This window comes from Mustela nigripes, chromosome 14, assembly GCF_022355385.1.
Source record: "Mustela nigripes isolate SB6536 chromosome 14, MUSNIG.SB6536, whole genome shotgun sequence".
Classification (NCBI taxonomy): domain Eukaryota; kingdom Metazoa; phylum Chordata; class Mammalia; order Carnivora; family Mustelidae; genus Mustela; species Mustela nigripes.
The window spans coordinates 16,167,858-16,185,170 of NC_081570.1; the positions used below are offsets into that span (position 1 = coordinate 16,167,858).

The 17,313-nt window shown below is 55.7% G+C and overlaps 1 protein-coding gene across 1 annotated transcript in view; it reads left to right on the plus strand.

Annotated features, from left to right (window-relative positions):
- The window catches only part of EPHA8 (EPH receptor A8), a 35,624-nt gene extending 24,085 nt beyond the window's left edge, over positions 1-11,539 (plus strand). Inside the window, exons 6-17 of the mRNA XM_059376584.1 lie at positions 2,171-2,295; positions 2,373-2,535; positions 3,667-3,760; positions 4,941-5,008; positions 5,843-6,007; positions 6,199-6,384; positions 6,686-6,747; positions 7,291-7,500; positions 8,214-8,363; positions 8,470-8,660; positions 9,168-9,341; positions 9,506-11,539. Coding sequence (XP_059232567.1) covers positions 2,171-2,295; positions 2,373-2,535; positions 3,667-3,760; positions 4,941-5,008; positions 5,843-6,007; positions 6,199-6,384; positions 6,686-6,747; positions 7,291-7,500; positions 8,214-8,363; positions 8,470-8,660; positions 9,168-9,341; positions 9,506-9,620 — 1,703 coding nt within the window. The 3' untranslated portion in view covers positions 9,621-11,539. The remainder of the gene's footprint in view (positions 1-2,170; positions 2,296-2,372; positions 2,536-3,666; positions 3,761-4,940; positions 5,009-5,842; positions 6,008-6,198; positions 6,385-6,685; positions 6,748-7,290; positions 7,501-8,213; positions 8,364-8,469; positions 8,661-9,167; positions 9,342-9,505) is intronic.
- Positions 11,540-17,313: the final 5,774 nt, after the last annotated feature.

The window sequence follows — 17,313 nt, forward strand, 5'->3', positions numbered from 1 at the left end:
CCTAACCGCGTCCCCAGGCCCCGCCTACAAACACTATCAAATTAGGGCTTTGATATATGAATTTGGGGAGGGGGACCCAGTTCAATCCATAGCATATTCCCATCCCCACCCTGCGTTGTCTGGATGACCCCGGAGCCCGCTCCCCCTCGCCCCAGGATACCTTCTCACTCCACATCCTGATTGAATTTTTTAAAAGCATAAGTGAGTTCTGGTCACACCTGAGTCCTTTACCAGCTTCAGCCTGAGCTCAGATCCCACTGAGACGCTCCCAGGGCCGGGATGGGGGGCACTCCCAGCCACCCACCCCACACACCCCTCCAGCCTCACCCACTTACTCTCACCTGGCTCCCTCCCTTGCAACCACACTGGCCTCCCATGCATCTGTCCAGCTCTTGGAGCACACCAAGCGCTTCCTGCCTCGGCCTTACTTCTCCGGAGAGCGCTGGTCGGATCAGAGTCTCTCGAGTGGGTGCCCTGGCCTCACCGTTGGGAAGTCCTTCGGAATGACAGGCTCGTCCCTGTGATGCTGGGTGGCTGATTCCTTCAGTCCTTGGTTCCTCTGTCATCCCTGCCTTGGGGAGACCCACCCTGACCACCTCCCTGCGCCAGCTAACATGGCCTGGTTCCACTCCCCACTCCCGCCCCCTGTGCATACAAAGTCGGCTCCATCACACACCCAGCCTTCTTCCTGTCCCTCGGGGTACTTAACCAGCCTGTGATTATACATCGATTTGTTTTTTTTATTTACTTTCTCTGTATGGATTCTGAGCTCCTTGAAAGCTGCTTGGGTCACTGTAGATCTCCAGGTCCTAGTAGACCACAAGGCATGTGGAAGGCATTCAGAAAATCCTGGGGCGGTGGGGGGTGGCCCTGGGGCAGGTAACAGCCCGGAGCAAATTGGGGAGGTCTGGCTTCCAATGGCCCTCCTCTCTCCCTCCCCTCCCCTCTCCTCTTCTCTGTCCCTCTTCTCTACAGCAATCTCCTCCTAGGAGCCTCTCTGGTGCCCCCACCCTGTTTCCCTTCCTCCTCTGTGCTCCTGGTCCCCCTCTGTGTCTGCTCCCCTCATACAGCACCTCTTGCCTTGGAAGTCCTTTGTTTTTAAGGGGCACCTACGTATTGCTGGCACTGGTGTGTGTTCCTCCCAAACAACGGTCTTACCCCATCCTCACCTCGTCCTGGCAGGTGGTAATGCTAGCTTCCCTTTCTGGATGGGAAAACTGCCATCCCAGGGAATAATGGCCCCAGCCACCAAGAAGAGGACAGGTTGTGACCCAGGCCCGATTCTGGGGCTGATGGGGGGTCCTGTGCCACGCCCCCCCACTTAACTCTGGGAGTTTATTTTTCATGTCAAAGTCGCCTAGCAATGTTTGTTGGGTACCTACCCTGTGTAGCCCCTGCTTTCGAGGAGCTCCGGATGTGCGGGGGGAGTGGGGGACAGGATACCCTGATAGTGGGACAGGGGAGCTGTGGGCCAGAGAGTCAGCCTGGCTGTGGCTGGCGGACTCTGGCACCTTCCAGCAGACTCACCTTGGGGGTAGGTGCCCTGAAAGCAGGAGACAGGGAGGGAGGGAATGGTGACTCAGTCACTGTGTGACCTGTTGAACAGGTGACCTGGTGTGACACAGGAATCTTGGGGCTCAGGGGTATTCAGCTCATTACCTTTCCCCGAGTATCAGAGCTGCTGCGGTCCTACCCTCCAAACCTAGGCAGTGAAGACACGGGGTCCGTCTGCTTTTCCCCTCTCCTTCCTCCTCCTCAGGCACTCCTGAGAGCCTGTCCTACCCCAGACCCTTGGAGATAGAGACATCCGGTGGTGGGGCCCCAGGGCATCAAGGGTCTGCTGGATGGGGTTCGTGGTGTCCAGCAGGCTTCCAGAGGATGGGCCTGGCCAGAGATGAGGAGGAAGCAGTGAAAGCTGGGCCACGTCTGGGTCAAGCCAGCCCCAGCATCCAGGCCCAGAGCCAGGCTGTGCTGACCCCGGGGGGCCGGCTAGAGTGGCAGTGGGTGATTTGCTGGGAGTGTTGGAGGCTGCCGGCTCTCCTGGGATGGGTGCTGGGGGGCAGGATAGTTCGCAGGGTGAGCACGCCCCAAGCCAGCCTCCCTGGGACAGAGGCCAGTCTCCGTCATCCCCCATCCAGCCATCTGACCGAGGCTGGCCTCCGTCCCCTAGCCCCGTCCCAGGTGGTGGTGATCCGCCAGGAGCGGGCCGGGCAGACGAGCGTGTCCCTGCTGTGGCAGGAGCCAGAGCAGCCCAACGGCATCATCCTGGAGTACGAGATCAAGTACTACGAGAAGGTACCAGCCGGGAAGGGAGAGAGGGGCAGCGGAAGCCGGCGGGAGGAGCCTGGGCTCACCACCCCTCTTGTGCCCAGGACAAGGAGATGCAGAGCTACTCTACGCTCAAGGCTGTCACCACCAGGGCCACCGTCTCGGGCCTCAAGCCGGGCACCCGCTACATGTTCCAGGTCCGAGCCCGCACGTCCGCAGGCTGCGGCCGCTTCAGCCAGGCCATGGAGGTGGAGACCGGGAAACCCCGTGAGTGCGGGGAGCGGGGAGGCCGAGAGAGCTGGGCCAGGCTGGGTGCTGGGGCCCCGGTGGCCAGAGGAAGGGAACGCGAGGCTCCGAGAATGGAAGCGACTTGCCCAAGGTGACGGAGCCGGTGACATCCCACCAAACACTGGCTGTCACCGAGTCACCAGGGTGTCTAGCCGGTGTCATGGTGCGCATCGCGGACAAGACCCCTTATACTTGCCCCAGAGACCCTCTAGGTAGTTGTCCAACAATTCAGGTTTGGGTTTTTTTTTTTTTTTTTAAGATTTTATTTTATTTACCTACTTACTTATTTTAGAGAGAGAGTGAGAATGTGCGCAGGGGGAGGGGCAAAGGGAGGGAGAGAGAATCTCAAGCAGACTCCTTGCGAATCACAAAGCCTGGCACAGGGCTTGATCTCGTGACCCTGGGATCATGACCTGAGCCAAAATCAAGAGTCAACCGACTGAGCCCCCAGGCGCCCCAGCAATTCAGACCGTCAGGGTGATCCTGAGGCACATTCAAGCTTGCGGATGCCCTGCCCCCCTCTCCAACTGCTTGGGGTCCTCTCTGTGCTCTATGCTGGGGTGCCCTCTGGGGGGCGGTGTTGGCAGAGAAAGGTTCGAGCCCCAGCCCATGGAGTGTCTCAGGTGCTCTGAGGTCTGACAGGGCACTGAGACTGCCCCGCTCCCTCCCGTTTACTGTGTGGCCTGGAGGAAGTTCCCTGCGTCTCTGAGCCTCAGGGTTCTGGTCTGAAAGCTGAAGAGAATAGTGGGTTCTTCTGTAACTGGGACGGGAACCCGCACGTCTCAGCACATTTGGTTTTGCTACTGTTTGAACAATAGGCGGGACAGGCAGGTTACAGGGGGAAGACAGGGGCTCAGAGAAGTCTAGTGCTTCTCCGGAGCTCACACTGTGTCAGAAAGGGCTGGCACCAGAGTGGGAAGCCGGGAAGCTGGGAAGCCTGGGTTAGCAGGGTTTGGAAGGGACGGCTTAGTAGAGGGGAGGGTCTGGGCAGAGGAGGTGGCCGCTGTGACCCCAACCCAGGGCTGACTCACAGCCAGGATGCTGCTCACCCCGTGTGTCCGCCCCGGGGAGCCTGCAGACTCCCTCACCCTGCTGTTCCCCACCCCCCAGGGCCCCGCTACGACACCCGGACCATTGTGTGGATCTGCCTGACCCTCATCACGGGCCTGGTCGTGCTTCTGCTCTTGCTCATCTGCAAAAAGAGGTGGGTGGTCCTGGCCGTGCCACCCCCGACCCCCCGCCACCGCACCACCACCCAAACCCTTCCCCCACCAGCCTGGTCCAGGCTCCACCAAGCTGCTGGGGGCTGGCTTTGCTTCCTGCATACGTGCTCTTCTTTCCCCCCTTGGGGAACGCTTCTGTCTCGCCCCCACGTCCCTCCTACCCCCACCCCCGCCGTTTCCTGTCCACCTGCCTGGCCTGCCCTCCTCCATCTCTGCCAGCCCCTCTTCTAGAAACAGCCTCGGAAGGCTGGAGGACCCCATGCTTGTCCCGGACCCTCCTCTCTTCCCTGTTCACCTGGGTCCATCTTCCCTGAGTGACCGGATCAGGGCCCATGGCTAGGAACCCCGCTGTCATGCTGACATTTTGTCACCAGCACAGGCCTCTCCCCTGAGGACCATGTGCCCACTCCTGCCCCCGCTCAGATGTGTTTTAGCCACACAGCACGCAGCCCCCCACTCCCAGAACACGGCACCACTGTTCATGGGGTCGCTCAAGCCCCAGAGCCCGTTGTCATCCGGACTCTCCCTCCGTGTCTCCGTACCACGCCCACCCACCTGCCAGGCCCACCAGGCTTCCCTCCAGGGGACCGTCTCCGCCTCAGTTAATGCTGTAATGGAGACATCCTGGCGTCGCGTTGCAGGTGAACTAGTTGGGGATCAGAGAGGTTAGGCCTCTTCTGCCAAGTAGATGTCAGAACTGGGACAGGAACCAAGATCTGTCAAAACCGAAGTTGCCGTGGTCTCCCACGGCATCCCAGAGGGCGTTGGAGATAGGACACTGTGCCTTGTGTGGGCTTAGGAGCCCAGACAGCGAGGCCTGGAAGCATCGTCTTACACGTGGAGACACGGGCCCAGGGAAGGGAGGTGGCTGGCCAAGGTTACACAGTGTTATATATACCGGAAGCCCCTGTCCCCACCCCCAAGGGTGGTTTCATGTAAAATGGGGCTTAGGCTGTGTAGACTGCTGTGCAGACCAGCTGCACTTGATTTTGTAAATCGTAACTGTCAAAGGTGTCACCATCCAGCTGGGTTGAGAGCCTGAGGGTGGGCACTCTGCTCTGTAGGGGCAGGAACTGACCAGAAAGGGAAGGAGCTAGAAGGGAGGAGTTCTGCTCTGTCCCCGAACCGGGTCAGGGCTGAGGCTAGGGCTGTCCTCCGCAGGCACTGTGGCTACAGCAAGGCCTTCCAGGACTCGGACGAGGAGAAGATGCAGTATCAGAACGGGCAGGGTGAGTGCAGGGGCCCAGGCTCATGGGGGCAGAGAGGAGGTCCAGCCAGGGGGGTGGGGACAATGCTGGTCTGGGGAGGGGACAGGTGGGGAGGAGCAGAGCAGCCCGCAGAAAAGAGGAGAGCCCCAGAGATAGTAGGATGTCAGACACCCCAGACCTCAGAGGCGGCACGCTGTTCACCTGTATCAGGTCGGCGGGCCCTACCCGGGATGCTGGAAACTCTCCTCCCCAGGAAATGCATGCATCTGCACTCACACACAATTTTGTGTAGTTTTGGAGGTGGTGTGTCATATACCGTTGGATAAGAACCCATGGTGCAGACAGCTTTCCCAGGACCCTGCAGGGACCCCACAAGATGGGGCACATAGGAGAAAGCCTACCTCCGTACCTCACACCTGTGCCGGTGGTAGACGTTAGTATCAGTTCTGGTACCGATTCTCAGCTGGGCGCAGCTCAGAGTCCTTCTCACTGCAGTTTTCTAGGGAGCTACTTTCAATCAAAATTGGCATTTGGGATGCTCTACCCTAGAGCAACTTAGATAGACCTTAAAGTTTCTAGAAGTGACCTCCCCCCAAAACAGCATATGTGCTCAGAACCCACTGGAGACCCCGAAGTCCCCTAGAGACCCCATAGCTCCTCCATAGAGACCCCATTTTCATTCGGTAAGCGTGTACTGGGCACCTACTGTTTGCCGCCACAACCTGAGCTTCCCGGGGCTTCGCGGGGCCACTCCTTACCCTCTGCATCCATCCCAGATCTACCCCAGGCCCAGGGGATGCTGCGAGAACAAGCCTTCTGTGCCCCACTCATGGCATTTCTTTCCTGGCCCTTCAGCACCCCCACCTGTCTTCCTGCCCCTGCACCACCCCCCAGGGAAGATCCCGGAGCCCCAGTTCTATGCAGAACCCCACAATTACGAGGAGCCTGGGCGGGCGGGCCGCAGTTTCACCCGAGAGATTGAAGCCTCCAGGATCCACATCGAGAAAATTATCGGCTCTGGTGAGCCTTGGGGGTTGTGAAGGTGGGGACAGCACAGAGGGTGCCCGGGCGAGGGGCACCCAGGGCAGGGAAAGAGGGGAGTCCTGGAGAACACACTTTGTGGGGCAGGGTGGGGGAGGGGGGTACTGGGGTCCAGGTGTGGAGGGGAGGGTCCCACAGCCTCCTCTCCCTGCCCCACTCGGGGTCCACAGGGGAGTCCGGTGAGGTCTGCTATGGGCGGCTGCGGGTGCCGGGACAGCGGGATGTGCCCGTGGCCATCAAGGCCCTCAAAGCCGGCTACACAGAGAGGCAGCGGCAGGACTTTCTGAGTGAGGCGTCCATCATGGGTCAGTTTGACCACCCCAATATCATCCGCCTGGAAGGTGTCGTCACCCGTGGTAGGTCCCGGGCGGGGGCAGCCTCACCCTGCAGGGCCCCTCCTGCCCCAGCATGGAAGTCTGGGTCCACCCCTGGACCACGGTGCTCTGCCCCTGCCCTGCCCCCATCTCCCCAGTTCAGGTCCCTGGGTAACTTGGGTGGGGAGGGGACCCAGAGTCCAGGACCCCAGTGGGAACCCTAGTCTCCCTGGAGCCCTCAGTGCCAGCCCAGCTCTTGGCAGGTCACAGAGGGACCGTGTTCCTGGGGTCTCTGATCGATAGACTCGATCAAGAGCTACCCCGTGCCTCTACCCCTCCCCAGGCCGCCTGGCAATGATCGTGACCGAGTACATGGAGAACGGCTCTCTGGACGCCTTCCTGCGGGTGCGTGTCCCTTGCCGCCTTCTCCGTGGGGGGAGGGGAGTTCAGTCTGGGTGTTGGGAGATAAGGACAGACCTCCAGACACCCCCGGGAGCTTGGACCCAGTGGACCTGGGGAAGGGGAGTGGGGTACAGGGAGGAGCCTTAAGGGTCAGCCGATCAAATTGCCTTGCAGCCCCCCTTAATGGGAAAGGCCCTCCCCGCACAGGGTCCTCTGCCCTGCACGCAGGCTGGGAGGGGTGCCTCCGTAGAGACCAGGGTCCTGCCTGCCGGGAGGCAAGGTGCGGAAATAGCTAGCCTCCAGCCCCCTCCCCCAAGCCGTTTATCTGCTGAGCCTCCCGGGCGCCAGGCTTCCCCTCTCTGGGCCTCCGTTTCTCCTTCTCAGGATGGGTGAGACATCATCACAGCCCCACCTCCCTCTCAGGGTCACTAAGAGCGTAAATGAGACCATGAGAAGGAGCTGAGACAGGAACGTGCTTCATAAGCAGTGAAGACACTTGGCACGCGGCGCGGAGCCTTGCTGAAGCCCAGCCGTGTCCCCCTACAGACTCACGACGGGCAGTTCACCATCGCGCAGCTGGTGGGCATGCTCAGAGGCGTGGGCGCCGGCATGTGCTACCTCTCGGACCTGGGCTACGTCCACCGAGACCTGGCTGCCCGCAACGTCCTGGTTGACAGCAACCTGGTGTGCAAGGTGTCCGACTTCGGGCTCTCCCGGGTGCTGGAGGATGACCCTGGCGCGGCCTACACCACCACGGTGCGTGGGCCCCCCGCTTTCCGGTGAGACCAGGGAGGGCTCCCACACACACAGTGAAGTTGGAAATGTCGGGGCTGCCTTCAGCCGGGGCAAGTCCTACTTCTTCTCCGCACCTCAGTTTCCCCCTCTGGGAAATGGGAGCTCCCGTTCCCACCTTTCCTATATACCGGGTGGCCTGGAGAGACACCAGGGTTTGGCCCGTGGTCACTCACTCTCTGGGAGGTTTTGGGAGGGTCTGTGTCTCTCTGAATTTCGAGAAGAAGCCTTGGGGTCCACCTTCGAGGCATGAGGCTGGGTGGGCTGGGGCTCGGGCCCCCCAACCCTGCCTCAGTGAGAACCTTCCCTTGGGGTCTCCCCTACCGAGCATCCGGATAAGGTTTCACTTAGAGAAAGGATTTTGTGACAAAAACAGAAAGAAACGAGAAAGAAAGGAAGGCAGGGCAGCAAGATAATGAGTCCCGCAGGCTGCGTCCCTTGTCAGCCTGTTGACGCGTGTTTGCTGAGTACCTGCTGTGTTCCAGCCACACCACAAGGGTCCTCCGCTCAGTCTGCAAATCAGCTGGGAGTGCAGGTCCCCTGAGCGGAATGGGGGCTCCAGGCAGGGGGAGGCTGGGCCTCCGCGCCTGCACTGCCACGTTCCTGGCCCTGCCCCAGCGCTCGGCTCCCTGCCTCGGGCCAGGGAGAAGGCCTCGGCACTTGGGCATGTCTTGCAGGGAGGCAAGATCCCAATCCGCTGGACAGCTCCGGAGGCCATCGCTTTCCGGACCTTCTCCTCGGCCAGCGACGTGTGGAGCTTCGGTGTGGTCATGTGGGAGGTGCTGGCCTACGGGGAGAGGCCCTACTGGAACATGACAAACCGTGATGTGAGTCCAGGACCCTGGCTGGGCAGAGGCCACGGGGCGCGTTGGGCGGAAGGGAGGGGGGCGGCCTCCAGCCCAGCACTGTGCTTGTCCCCTCCCCCCACCCCAGGTCATCAGCTCCGTGGAGGAGGGGTACCGCCTGCCCGCGCCCATGGGCTGCCCCCGCGCCCTGCACCAGCTCATGCTAGACTGCTGGCACAAGGACAGGGCCCAGCGGCCTCGCTTCTCCCAGATTGTCAGTGTCCTCGATGCCCTCATCCGGAGCCCTGAGAGTCTCAGGGCTACTGCCACTGTCAACAGGTGCCTGGCGCCCACCCCAGCTCTGCCCAAACCCAGCTGCCCTCCCGGTATTCCCCCAGATAAGGCCCAGACTTAGGGTCAGCCCTGATGTCCAGACCACACCGAAATGACTCCTGAACCCCTCACCTGCCTAGGCCCCTGACCCCTGAGCTTCCTGGGCCCCTGACCCCTGTCAAGTCTGGACCCCCAACCTCTGGCTTACCTGGGCCCCTGACTGCTGTCCTACCTGGGCTCCCCACCCGTGTCCTGTCTGGGCCCCTGAGCCCTGAGCTTCCTGGGCCCCTCATCCCTGCCTTACCTGGGCCCCTGACAGCTGTCCTGCCTGGACCCCAGACCCCGGTCCTGCCTGAGCTTTCCTCTGCCCTCTCCTTTCAGGCCTGGGGGCTACCTTGTCAGACCCTTTGCTCACTAGTGAGCCTGCATGGAGGCCGAGGGTGGCTGGTGCCAGGGTCCCCAAGGAAGGCAGAGACCCTGGCAGGTCACTTACCAAAGGCCCCTGTGCCTCAGGTGCCCGCCCCCTGCCTTTGCCCAGAGCTGCTTTGACCTCCGCGGTGGCGGGAGTGGTGGCGGTGGCCTCACCGTGGGGGACTGGCTGGATTCCATCCGCATGGGCCGCTACCGGGACCACTTTGCCGCCGGCGGCTACTCCTCGCTGGGAATGGTGCTACGTATGGATGCTCAGTGAGTGAAGGGTCCGGCGGTGACCGTGTGGGTGGGGACCGGAGGCAGGGCCACCGAGGCGGTGGGGCAGGGTTGGGGGAAGCTTTAGGGGATGGGTCTTCCCCCTGGCTCTGTGGTTCTCGGCCTCCCAGGCCGACCAGAGCAGCCCAACCCTTCCTTCACAGGGATGTGCGTGCCCTGGGCATCACCCTCATGGGCCACCAGAAGAAGATCCTGGGCAGCATCCAGACCATGAGGGCCCAGCTGACGAACACCCAGGGGCCCCGCCGGCACCTCTGACCCAAGGCCAGTGGGACCTGGGCAGCAACGAAAGCAGACCCGGGTCGTGTTGGCCATCAGAGGACTTGCAGGGTTGGCTGGGGGGGTCAGGCATGCCCCCAAGCCTCTGTCCCTCCTCTCAGGTGCCAGTGAGGCCAAGAGCTGCCCCGCAGGACCTGGGCATACTGGGGCTCAGGCTGCCTGGGGAGGGGCGTTCGGCGCCCAGATGGCTGGGACATCTGTCCCCGGGGCAGAGGGGCTGCTCTTCCCCTGAGGCTGGGGCCTCAGTGACACGGAGCCCGACAGAGACATCACCCACCTGCCTCCGCGTGTGCGTGCGTGCGTGTGCGTGTGTGCTGCTATGCTGTAGGGATGTGTTTTCATGAGGTTGTGGGAGCCTTGGTGAACATTTGTGATCACGTGTGTGTGTCCAGCCATCAGGTCCGAGCACGGACGTATGCTTATGGGTGTGCATGCTTTTCCATTAGGGCGGGGGGCCTATGTGTGTGACCATGGCTGGTGTGTCGTGACTGAGGACGTGTGTCACAGGCCTGTGCCCACAGAACTTGGTGTGACGCTGCCCACTGCAGATGGGCCCGGGGCCCCAGCGCCCGCAGGGACTAGGGAGAGGCACATACCCACCTCCCCTGACACCTGGAGGCTGGAATCAGGGGCCACTTCGGAACCACACCAGCACCAGGCCCGCCCTTGTCTCCGCCAGGGTGAGCCCTCCCCCGGCTCTATCTCAGGTCTGCGCCCTCCCTCCAGCAGGTGGGGGGCCACCTGCGGCCTCCACCAGGCTCCCACCGCTGCTTCCACAGGAAAACAGGGTTCCCGGCCAGCCCCTCTGGCCGCCTACTGTGTAGACATCGCTGTAGAGTACACAAGATGCCCTCAGCTGGACTTGGCTGCCTGGTCAGGGGCCAGGCCATTGAACTTCCCTCTGGTTCCCATGCCCCTCCGTGGCCCAGGGCTCCTCCCTTGGAAACCCTCTGCCAACCTCTCACTGCCCAGCCCTGGCCTGCACCCCTCCCTCCTCAATCCTAAGATCAGGGACCATAAGATCACAGCTTTTCAGCCCCACGTTCACCTCCTGTACCACCTGGGGAGACCAAGGCCCAGAGAGGGCATGTGCCCTGTCCAAGATCACACAGCAACCAAGTATCAGAGCTGAGGCTGCCTGCCTCCCAGCCCAGGGCTCTTTCTCCCCACACAATCCCACACTGACAGCTGTGGGTGAGAGGGGGCTTTGGAAGCTCCCCCACCCCGAGACTGACCCTCCCCTTTACGGCCCACCAGGGTATGTAAATATCTTTTTTCTACCATGCCAGAATATTTTTTCCTCACTCCTGACAATGCAAAAATGGTCTTCAAAGCACATAAAAAGCACCCAGGGTGAGAAAGAACCATCCCAGGGAAAGCTTGGCAGGCAGGGCCCCAAGGAACCATTGGGCAGGATGCCTTGCGCCCCCTGCCGGCCCCAGAGGGAGGGGCAAGCCCAGCTCCCCCCCAACCCAGCCCACCCCTCCCCTGAGCCAGCACAGCTGTCCCGCAGAGACGCCAGCACTGAGCCCCCCCTCCTCCTGCAATAATTTGGGGAGTCTCAGCCCCGCCTAGGTGCCGCGGCCAGCTCTCTACACCTCTATATATTATATTACTATATAGCCGAGCTGTTCTTCCTTCCTATGGAAGTCGGAAACATGGTCAGGACACGATCCGGGGAGGACCCTGTCTTCCTCCCACCCCCACCCCACTCTCACTCAGTTCCTGGGCTCTGATCCTCACAGTCAGGGTGGACACGGTGGGCCCAGCACTTGCCAAAGTGTGGCCCCTGCCCCGGGCGTGAGGTGCCCTTGGGGCCCCAGGGATCTGCTTCTCTGTGGTCTTCATCCTGAGTCTTGATCTTGCCCACAATGAGAATAAATTCTGCCTCATCTTTGCCTGTGTCCCCCATTTTTTTCCCCATCTTTTCAACCTCAACATCACCTGGTAAGAAAGAACAGCCTTCTGCTATGCACCTACTGTATGTATCCCATACATTTTTTCTGCTCTGGTTTTCTCATCTATCTCGGGATGTAGGATTCATGCACCCATTTTATATATGGAGATGCTGAGTCTCACAGAGGTCAACTTCCCTAAAGTCATGTTTGCGGGGTGCTGAGCCAGAACCCTGGTTTTTCCAACTTCAAAGCCCATGCTGTGCTAGGAAGCACGCCCGCAGGTCCCACATTTTGTCTTTCAAGACATGCAGTTGGTGCTTAACATGGGAGGGCGATTGCTTGCAAGTGGGCACTGCCTTTGCCTCAAGTGCTCTTGTGGAAGAAAGACATCCTCCAGAGGAGGAACACATGAGGAAGGAGCATTTATTGGAACAACTTCCTTGGGGCCAATAGATCCATTGAGAGACCTGGGTGCTGTGGGCAGGGAGGGGATGCAAGCACCTGCAATTGTGGCATCAGGGGCTGAGGACCCATCTCTGTTTCAAGGGAGAGGGGAGAGCAGCAGGAGCCAGGGCAGTGGTTTTGGAGGCAGAGCAGAGCCTGACTATGTCCATTTGGAGAAGATGCCCCTGAGGATCCTGTTGATGAGAAAGCAAATGATCTCCAGCCACACCCCCCCCCCCCCCCCAAGAATCTTCATTCCTGCACGTCCCCCAGATTGGAGATCTAGACCAGGGAGAAAACATTTTACTGTGTTTCCTCCATTGTCTCACTAATAATCCCAGCAGCCCAAGGAGATTGGTAATATTGTCTCCAGTTTACTGCTGGGCACAAGCACACTCAGACCAGTGTCCCAACTGGCAGAATGACCATGTAAACCTGGAAGTGTCTGATTTCAAGCTGTTTCTCCTAAAACTAAACTCTGCTCCAGACCTCCCTGCATGGGACTAGCCATTTCCTATGAGATAGAACCTGCTACTGCACATTTCCTTCCCCAAGGGAAGGAATCATCAGAGCCTATGGGGCACCTGCTGTGTGCTGGGTGACACTGGGGGATAGAAAGGTGAAGGCAGACCCTCCAGAGGCCAAGGCTGGGTGGAGGTATAGAGTGCACCCAAGGGGCTGGTGCTAAGTGTCCAGGAAATGGGTCACCCAGAAAGATTAAAGGAAATTAGAGGAGAAAAAGCTTGGAGGGTCAGGACTGTCACCAAGGACTTTCTGAAGGAGGAAGCATTCAGTTGGGCACTGAACAAGGAGAAGGATTTGGAGGTTCGTTTCCTTTAAGTGAGGATGGATGCAGAGAAGAGGGAGAGTAACAACCAGAGAAGAAACAGATGGGTGTTCTGTCTAGAAACTCTCGCCATCATAAAGTCAGCTAGTCCCCTTCAATTTAATCTATACATTGTATTTCCTATAAAATTTGTAGTGGGGTTTTCTCTGTAACTTGACAAGGTCATCCCAAAATGTTTATGGAATAATAACCTAGAATAGCCAAGATAACTTTTATTTATTTATTTGACAGAGAGCGAGAGATCACAAGTAGGCAGAGAAGCAGGCAGAGGGGGGGGGGGGGAAGCAGGCTCCCCGCTGAGCAGAGAGCCTGATGTGGGGCTCGATCCCAGGATCCTGAGATCATGACCTGAGCTGAAGGCCAGAGGTTTTAACCAACTGAGCCACCCAGGTGCCCCTCCAAGATAATTTTTAAGAAGAAAAAAGAAAAGGAAGGGAACCTCACCCTACCTGATGCCCATAATTACTCTACAGCTCTAATAATTAAGATAGTTTTATTTGGTTCTGGGAATACAGAAACATAAAAAGAACAGAATAATAATGCCTAGGTATGGATCTAAATATATATGGGAGTTTGAAACATGACAAAGGGCAGAGGGTGGTCTAGTTAATGGGTGATGTTAGGACAAGTAAATACCCCCATAGATAAAGATAAAATTGGATCCCAGCTTATACCACTCACAAAATAAATTCCCAGTTGATTAAGATTTAAATGTAAAAAGCAGACTATAGAACTTTAAAAAGAAAACTGGAAGATAACTTTATGACCTTAGAGCAGAAAATAAGCAAGACACAAAAAAGCACAAATGGTAAATGAAAACAATGATAAACCTCATTTCAATCAAATTAAAAACTTATGGATGGCAAAAAAGAAAAGAAAAGAAATAGATTTGTTAGAACCATAGCTGGGGGAGTGTTTGCAAACTGTATAACCAACCAAGAGAGATTTAGTTTCCAAAATAAATTTTTTTTTTAATTTCAAAGAATCCATTTACCCAAACATTTCAAAGCATAGGAAAGTGGGCAAAAGAGGCAAGCAGACAAATAACAGGAGAAGAAATTTGAATGCCCAATAAAGTTATAAAAGAGATTCTTAACATCACTAGTAAACATGGAAATGCAAATTAAAACAATAACAAGATAGGTATTACACCAATTTGATTGGGAAACGTAGTCTGTAATGCCAGCATTGATGAAGGTGTTGGGGGAATAGAAATGTTTATAAAGCACGAGTGGAAATGTAAATTGGTGTACTACCTTGGAGAGCAATTTGGAAACACTTAGTAAATTTTAAGATGAGCAAATCTAAGACCAAGCAGCCCCACCTTAGTGTGTATTTGTCTTAGATTAAGTTCCCTTAGTACTGGCTGAGATTCTCATGGGTGATTTCTTGAGGAAGAGCTCCCAGGTGAAAGAGAGAGGGGAAGGCAGATAGGGTGGGAGGGAATGCTAGGCAACGATATGTTCTTGTTGGAGATCAGCTTCAATCTGATGCCACGGGGAGTTCTGGAGTATTAATAGCACCATAGAGTTGATCTGCCTTGAAGCAAGGGGGCCAGACTTGTACCCTTGTCAGTCATTGATTGCCCACAGGCAGCCTGCCCCATTGGGGGTGGGTGGGTGATGGTGTATAGGGTACCTTCTTGGGTGAGGAGGTTCCCAGGAAGGGAACAACTATGGGCTCTTAACAGCCAACCCTTATGGCAGCTGTAGGATGAGTGTATCTGGAGGTCAAAGGAATCTGTGCAGGTCACCTGCAGTGTTTTCTACCCATCTTAGGGAAACTCATGCTCACATGCAAAAGGATACATGTCTAAGGATATTCACTGCACCTTAGTATGTAATAGAAAAATGAGGAGCAGCCTAACTGCTCTCAGCAGGGGAACAGGAAAATAAGCTGCTTTATAAGTCCAAAGAAATCATCTATCACAGCTAAAATGAACACACTAGATCAACATGTAGCAATAAGGATAAGTCTCCATGACATACTGTGGAGTGAAAAATAAATGACAAAAGAATATGTACAGTAGTATACCATTTATGTAAACTTTAAAAATATATGTCACAATAGAATTACAGGATTTGGATGCGTAACTCGATAATGACAATAAAAAAACATGCCTGAGACAGAAAAACACCAGCTTCAGCTCAGTGAGTTCTGAGGAAGAAGGGCAAGGCGTATTGAGCTGGGTTGACTCTTTAATTTGTTTTCCTTTTTAAAAAGAGGGTTGTGAGGCAAATACGGGAAAATGTTAACACACATTTAATCTTGGGGGGGTGCATCCGTGCCTGTTACTTTATGAGTTTTCTATATATTGAAATGTCTTATAATTAAAAATAAAGATGTGTGAAAGCCACAGGGAAGGGGGCGCCTGGGTGGCTCAGTGGATTGAGGCCTCTGCCTTCGGCTCAGGTCATGGTCTCAGGGTCCTGGAATTGGGCCCCAAGTTGGGCTCTCTGCTCAGCGGGGAGCCTGCTTCTCTCTCTCTCTCTGCCTGCCTCTCTGCCTACTTGTGATCTCTGTCTGACAAATAAATGGATGGAATCTTAAAAAAAAAAAAAAAAGAAAGAAAACAAACAAACAAACAAACAAAAACCACAAGGGAGGAAGGAGTTCCAAGAGCTGCCCTGAGGAAGCTCAGTGTCTCCTTTGAACTAGGGTCAGCCTTGCTGTGGGTGAGGCTTGCGCTGTCCGTGGTGCTGAATCCCAATGGCGGGAGCTGGTGGGTGTGTTGCAACAAATTAGCTGGTCTTGTCAGCTCTCTCTTCAAACTATGTCCCAAATGTAACCATTTATCTCCACCTGCTCTGCCCCCATCTGCAGGAGCCTCCTCACTGGTCTCCCTGCTTCCTCTCTCACTTCCCCCACCAGTGCATTCTCTGCAAGAGGCTGAAGGATCTTTTTAAAACCAGAGCATGCCACTTTCCTAATTATAACCCTCCAACAGTGTCCTATCAAGTTTGTAATAACATCTAAAATCCTCACCTGGCCTACAACATCCCACATGATCAGCTCCTGCTGGACTCTCTGACCTGCCTCCAACCATCCTCTCCCTCACTCATGCCTGTCCTTTTATTTCTTGAATGTGCCAGGCCTTGGCAGTAGTTCTTCCCTCTGCCTGCGATGCTCTTTCATGTCTGCAAAAGGTTCAGCCCAAATGTGACCACCTCCCATCTGAGTCACTCTCTACCATGTTACCCAATATTATTGTATTTGTAGTATTTACAACCAGATAGATAGATTTATCTATCATTTATTTGTTTGTTTATTTTCTGCTCCTGTAATTCAGTATGGCTGAAAAAGCAGGTACTGCATCTAATTACTCAATGCTCTACCTGCAGCACACAATGCAGTGGTGGCCCTCACTCGTGTGCAACAGATATTTGTGGAATGAATGAATGTATATCTTCTGAGCACCTGTTCTGTGACAGGACCTGTGCTTAGCTAGAGATATGAATTCTAGAGTAAATAAAGATAATTCTTGTCCTCAAGATGCTCATGGACTAGGAAAAAAAAAACAAACAGAGAAAGCCAAATCACAAGATCATAAAATGCTGGAATAAGTCCCTTGTTGTTGTTGTTGTTGTTGTTGTTTTAAAGAAATTTTAAATTAATTAATTCGTTAGTTTATTAGAGAGAGAGAGAGAGATAGGTGTGAGGGGCACAGAGAGACGGAGAGAGAGAATCCTGAGTGGACTCTGTGCTCACATGGAGCCCAACACCAGGCTCATTCCCACAACCCTGAGACTGTGACCTGAGCCCAAATCAAGAGTCAAATGTCCAAATGACTGAGCCACTCAGGAGTACCTCTTTTGCTTTTATTAAAGAATTAGAGGACTTTAAGGGAAATCAGATTGGTTGTTCTCCACATGCTTCATTTTTCTTAAATAAAGAAATCTGGCCTTACCCAGAGACGGAAAAGGGGCTCACCCAGTTTCACAGAGCATCAGAGGCATAGTCTGAGTATGAAATTCTCCACCTAATTTCCTATAGTTAGTATTTAAAGAAAGCACCCACCCTACCCCACCCCACAAGGCAGCTCTTCCACCACGCTCTTCTACCACCTGGCTCTTGAATGCCCCTCTAGGCACCACCTGCAGAAAGAAAACAAATTCCCAGAGGAGTGATTTGAGGAGCAACAGGAAATCCTCAGGCAGATGGATGCCTGGATGCCTTAGCTTTCAATCAAACACAATGCCTAGATTTTCACCATTAGGATCTCATCTCTTTGAAGCAAGACTTCCTGTCTTTGGACTTCCCTGAGAAAATACAAAAGCCCCTGGAAGAACAATTCTCTGAGCCCCTGGTGTGGGCAAAACCAGCCAAACCTTCCCACGCCTATGAGGGGGCTCCCTGGGAGAGGAGAATAGATAATATGGTTGGGGGTTGGAGGAAGCATGGAAAGGGGTAGTCCAAGATACCAAGTGAAACTTTCTAACCTGGTGCCACCTGTGTCTCTAACCTCATCCCCTGCTCTTACTCC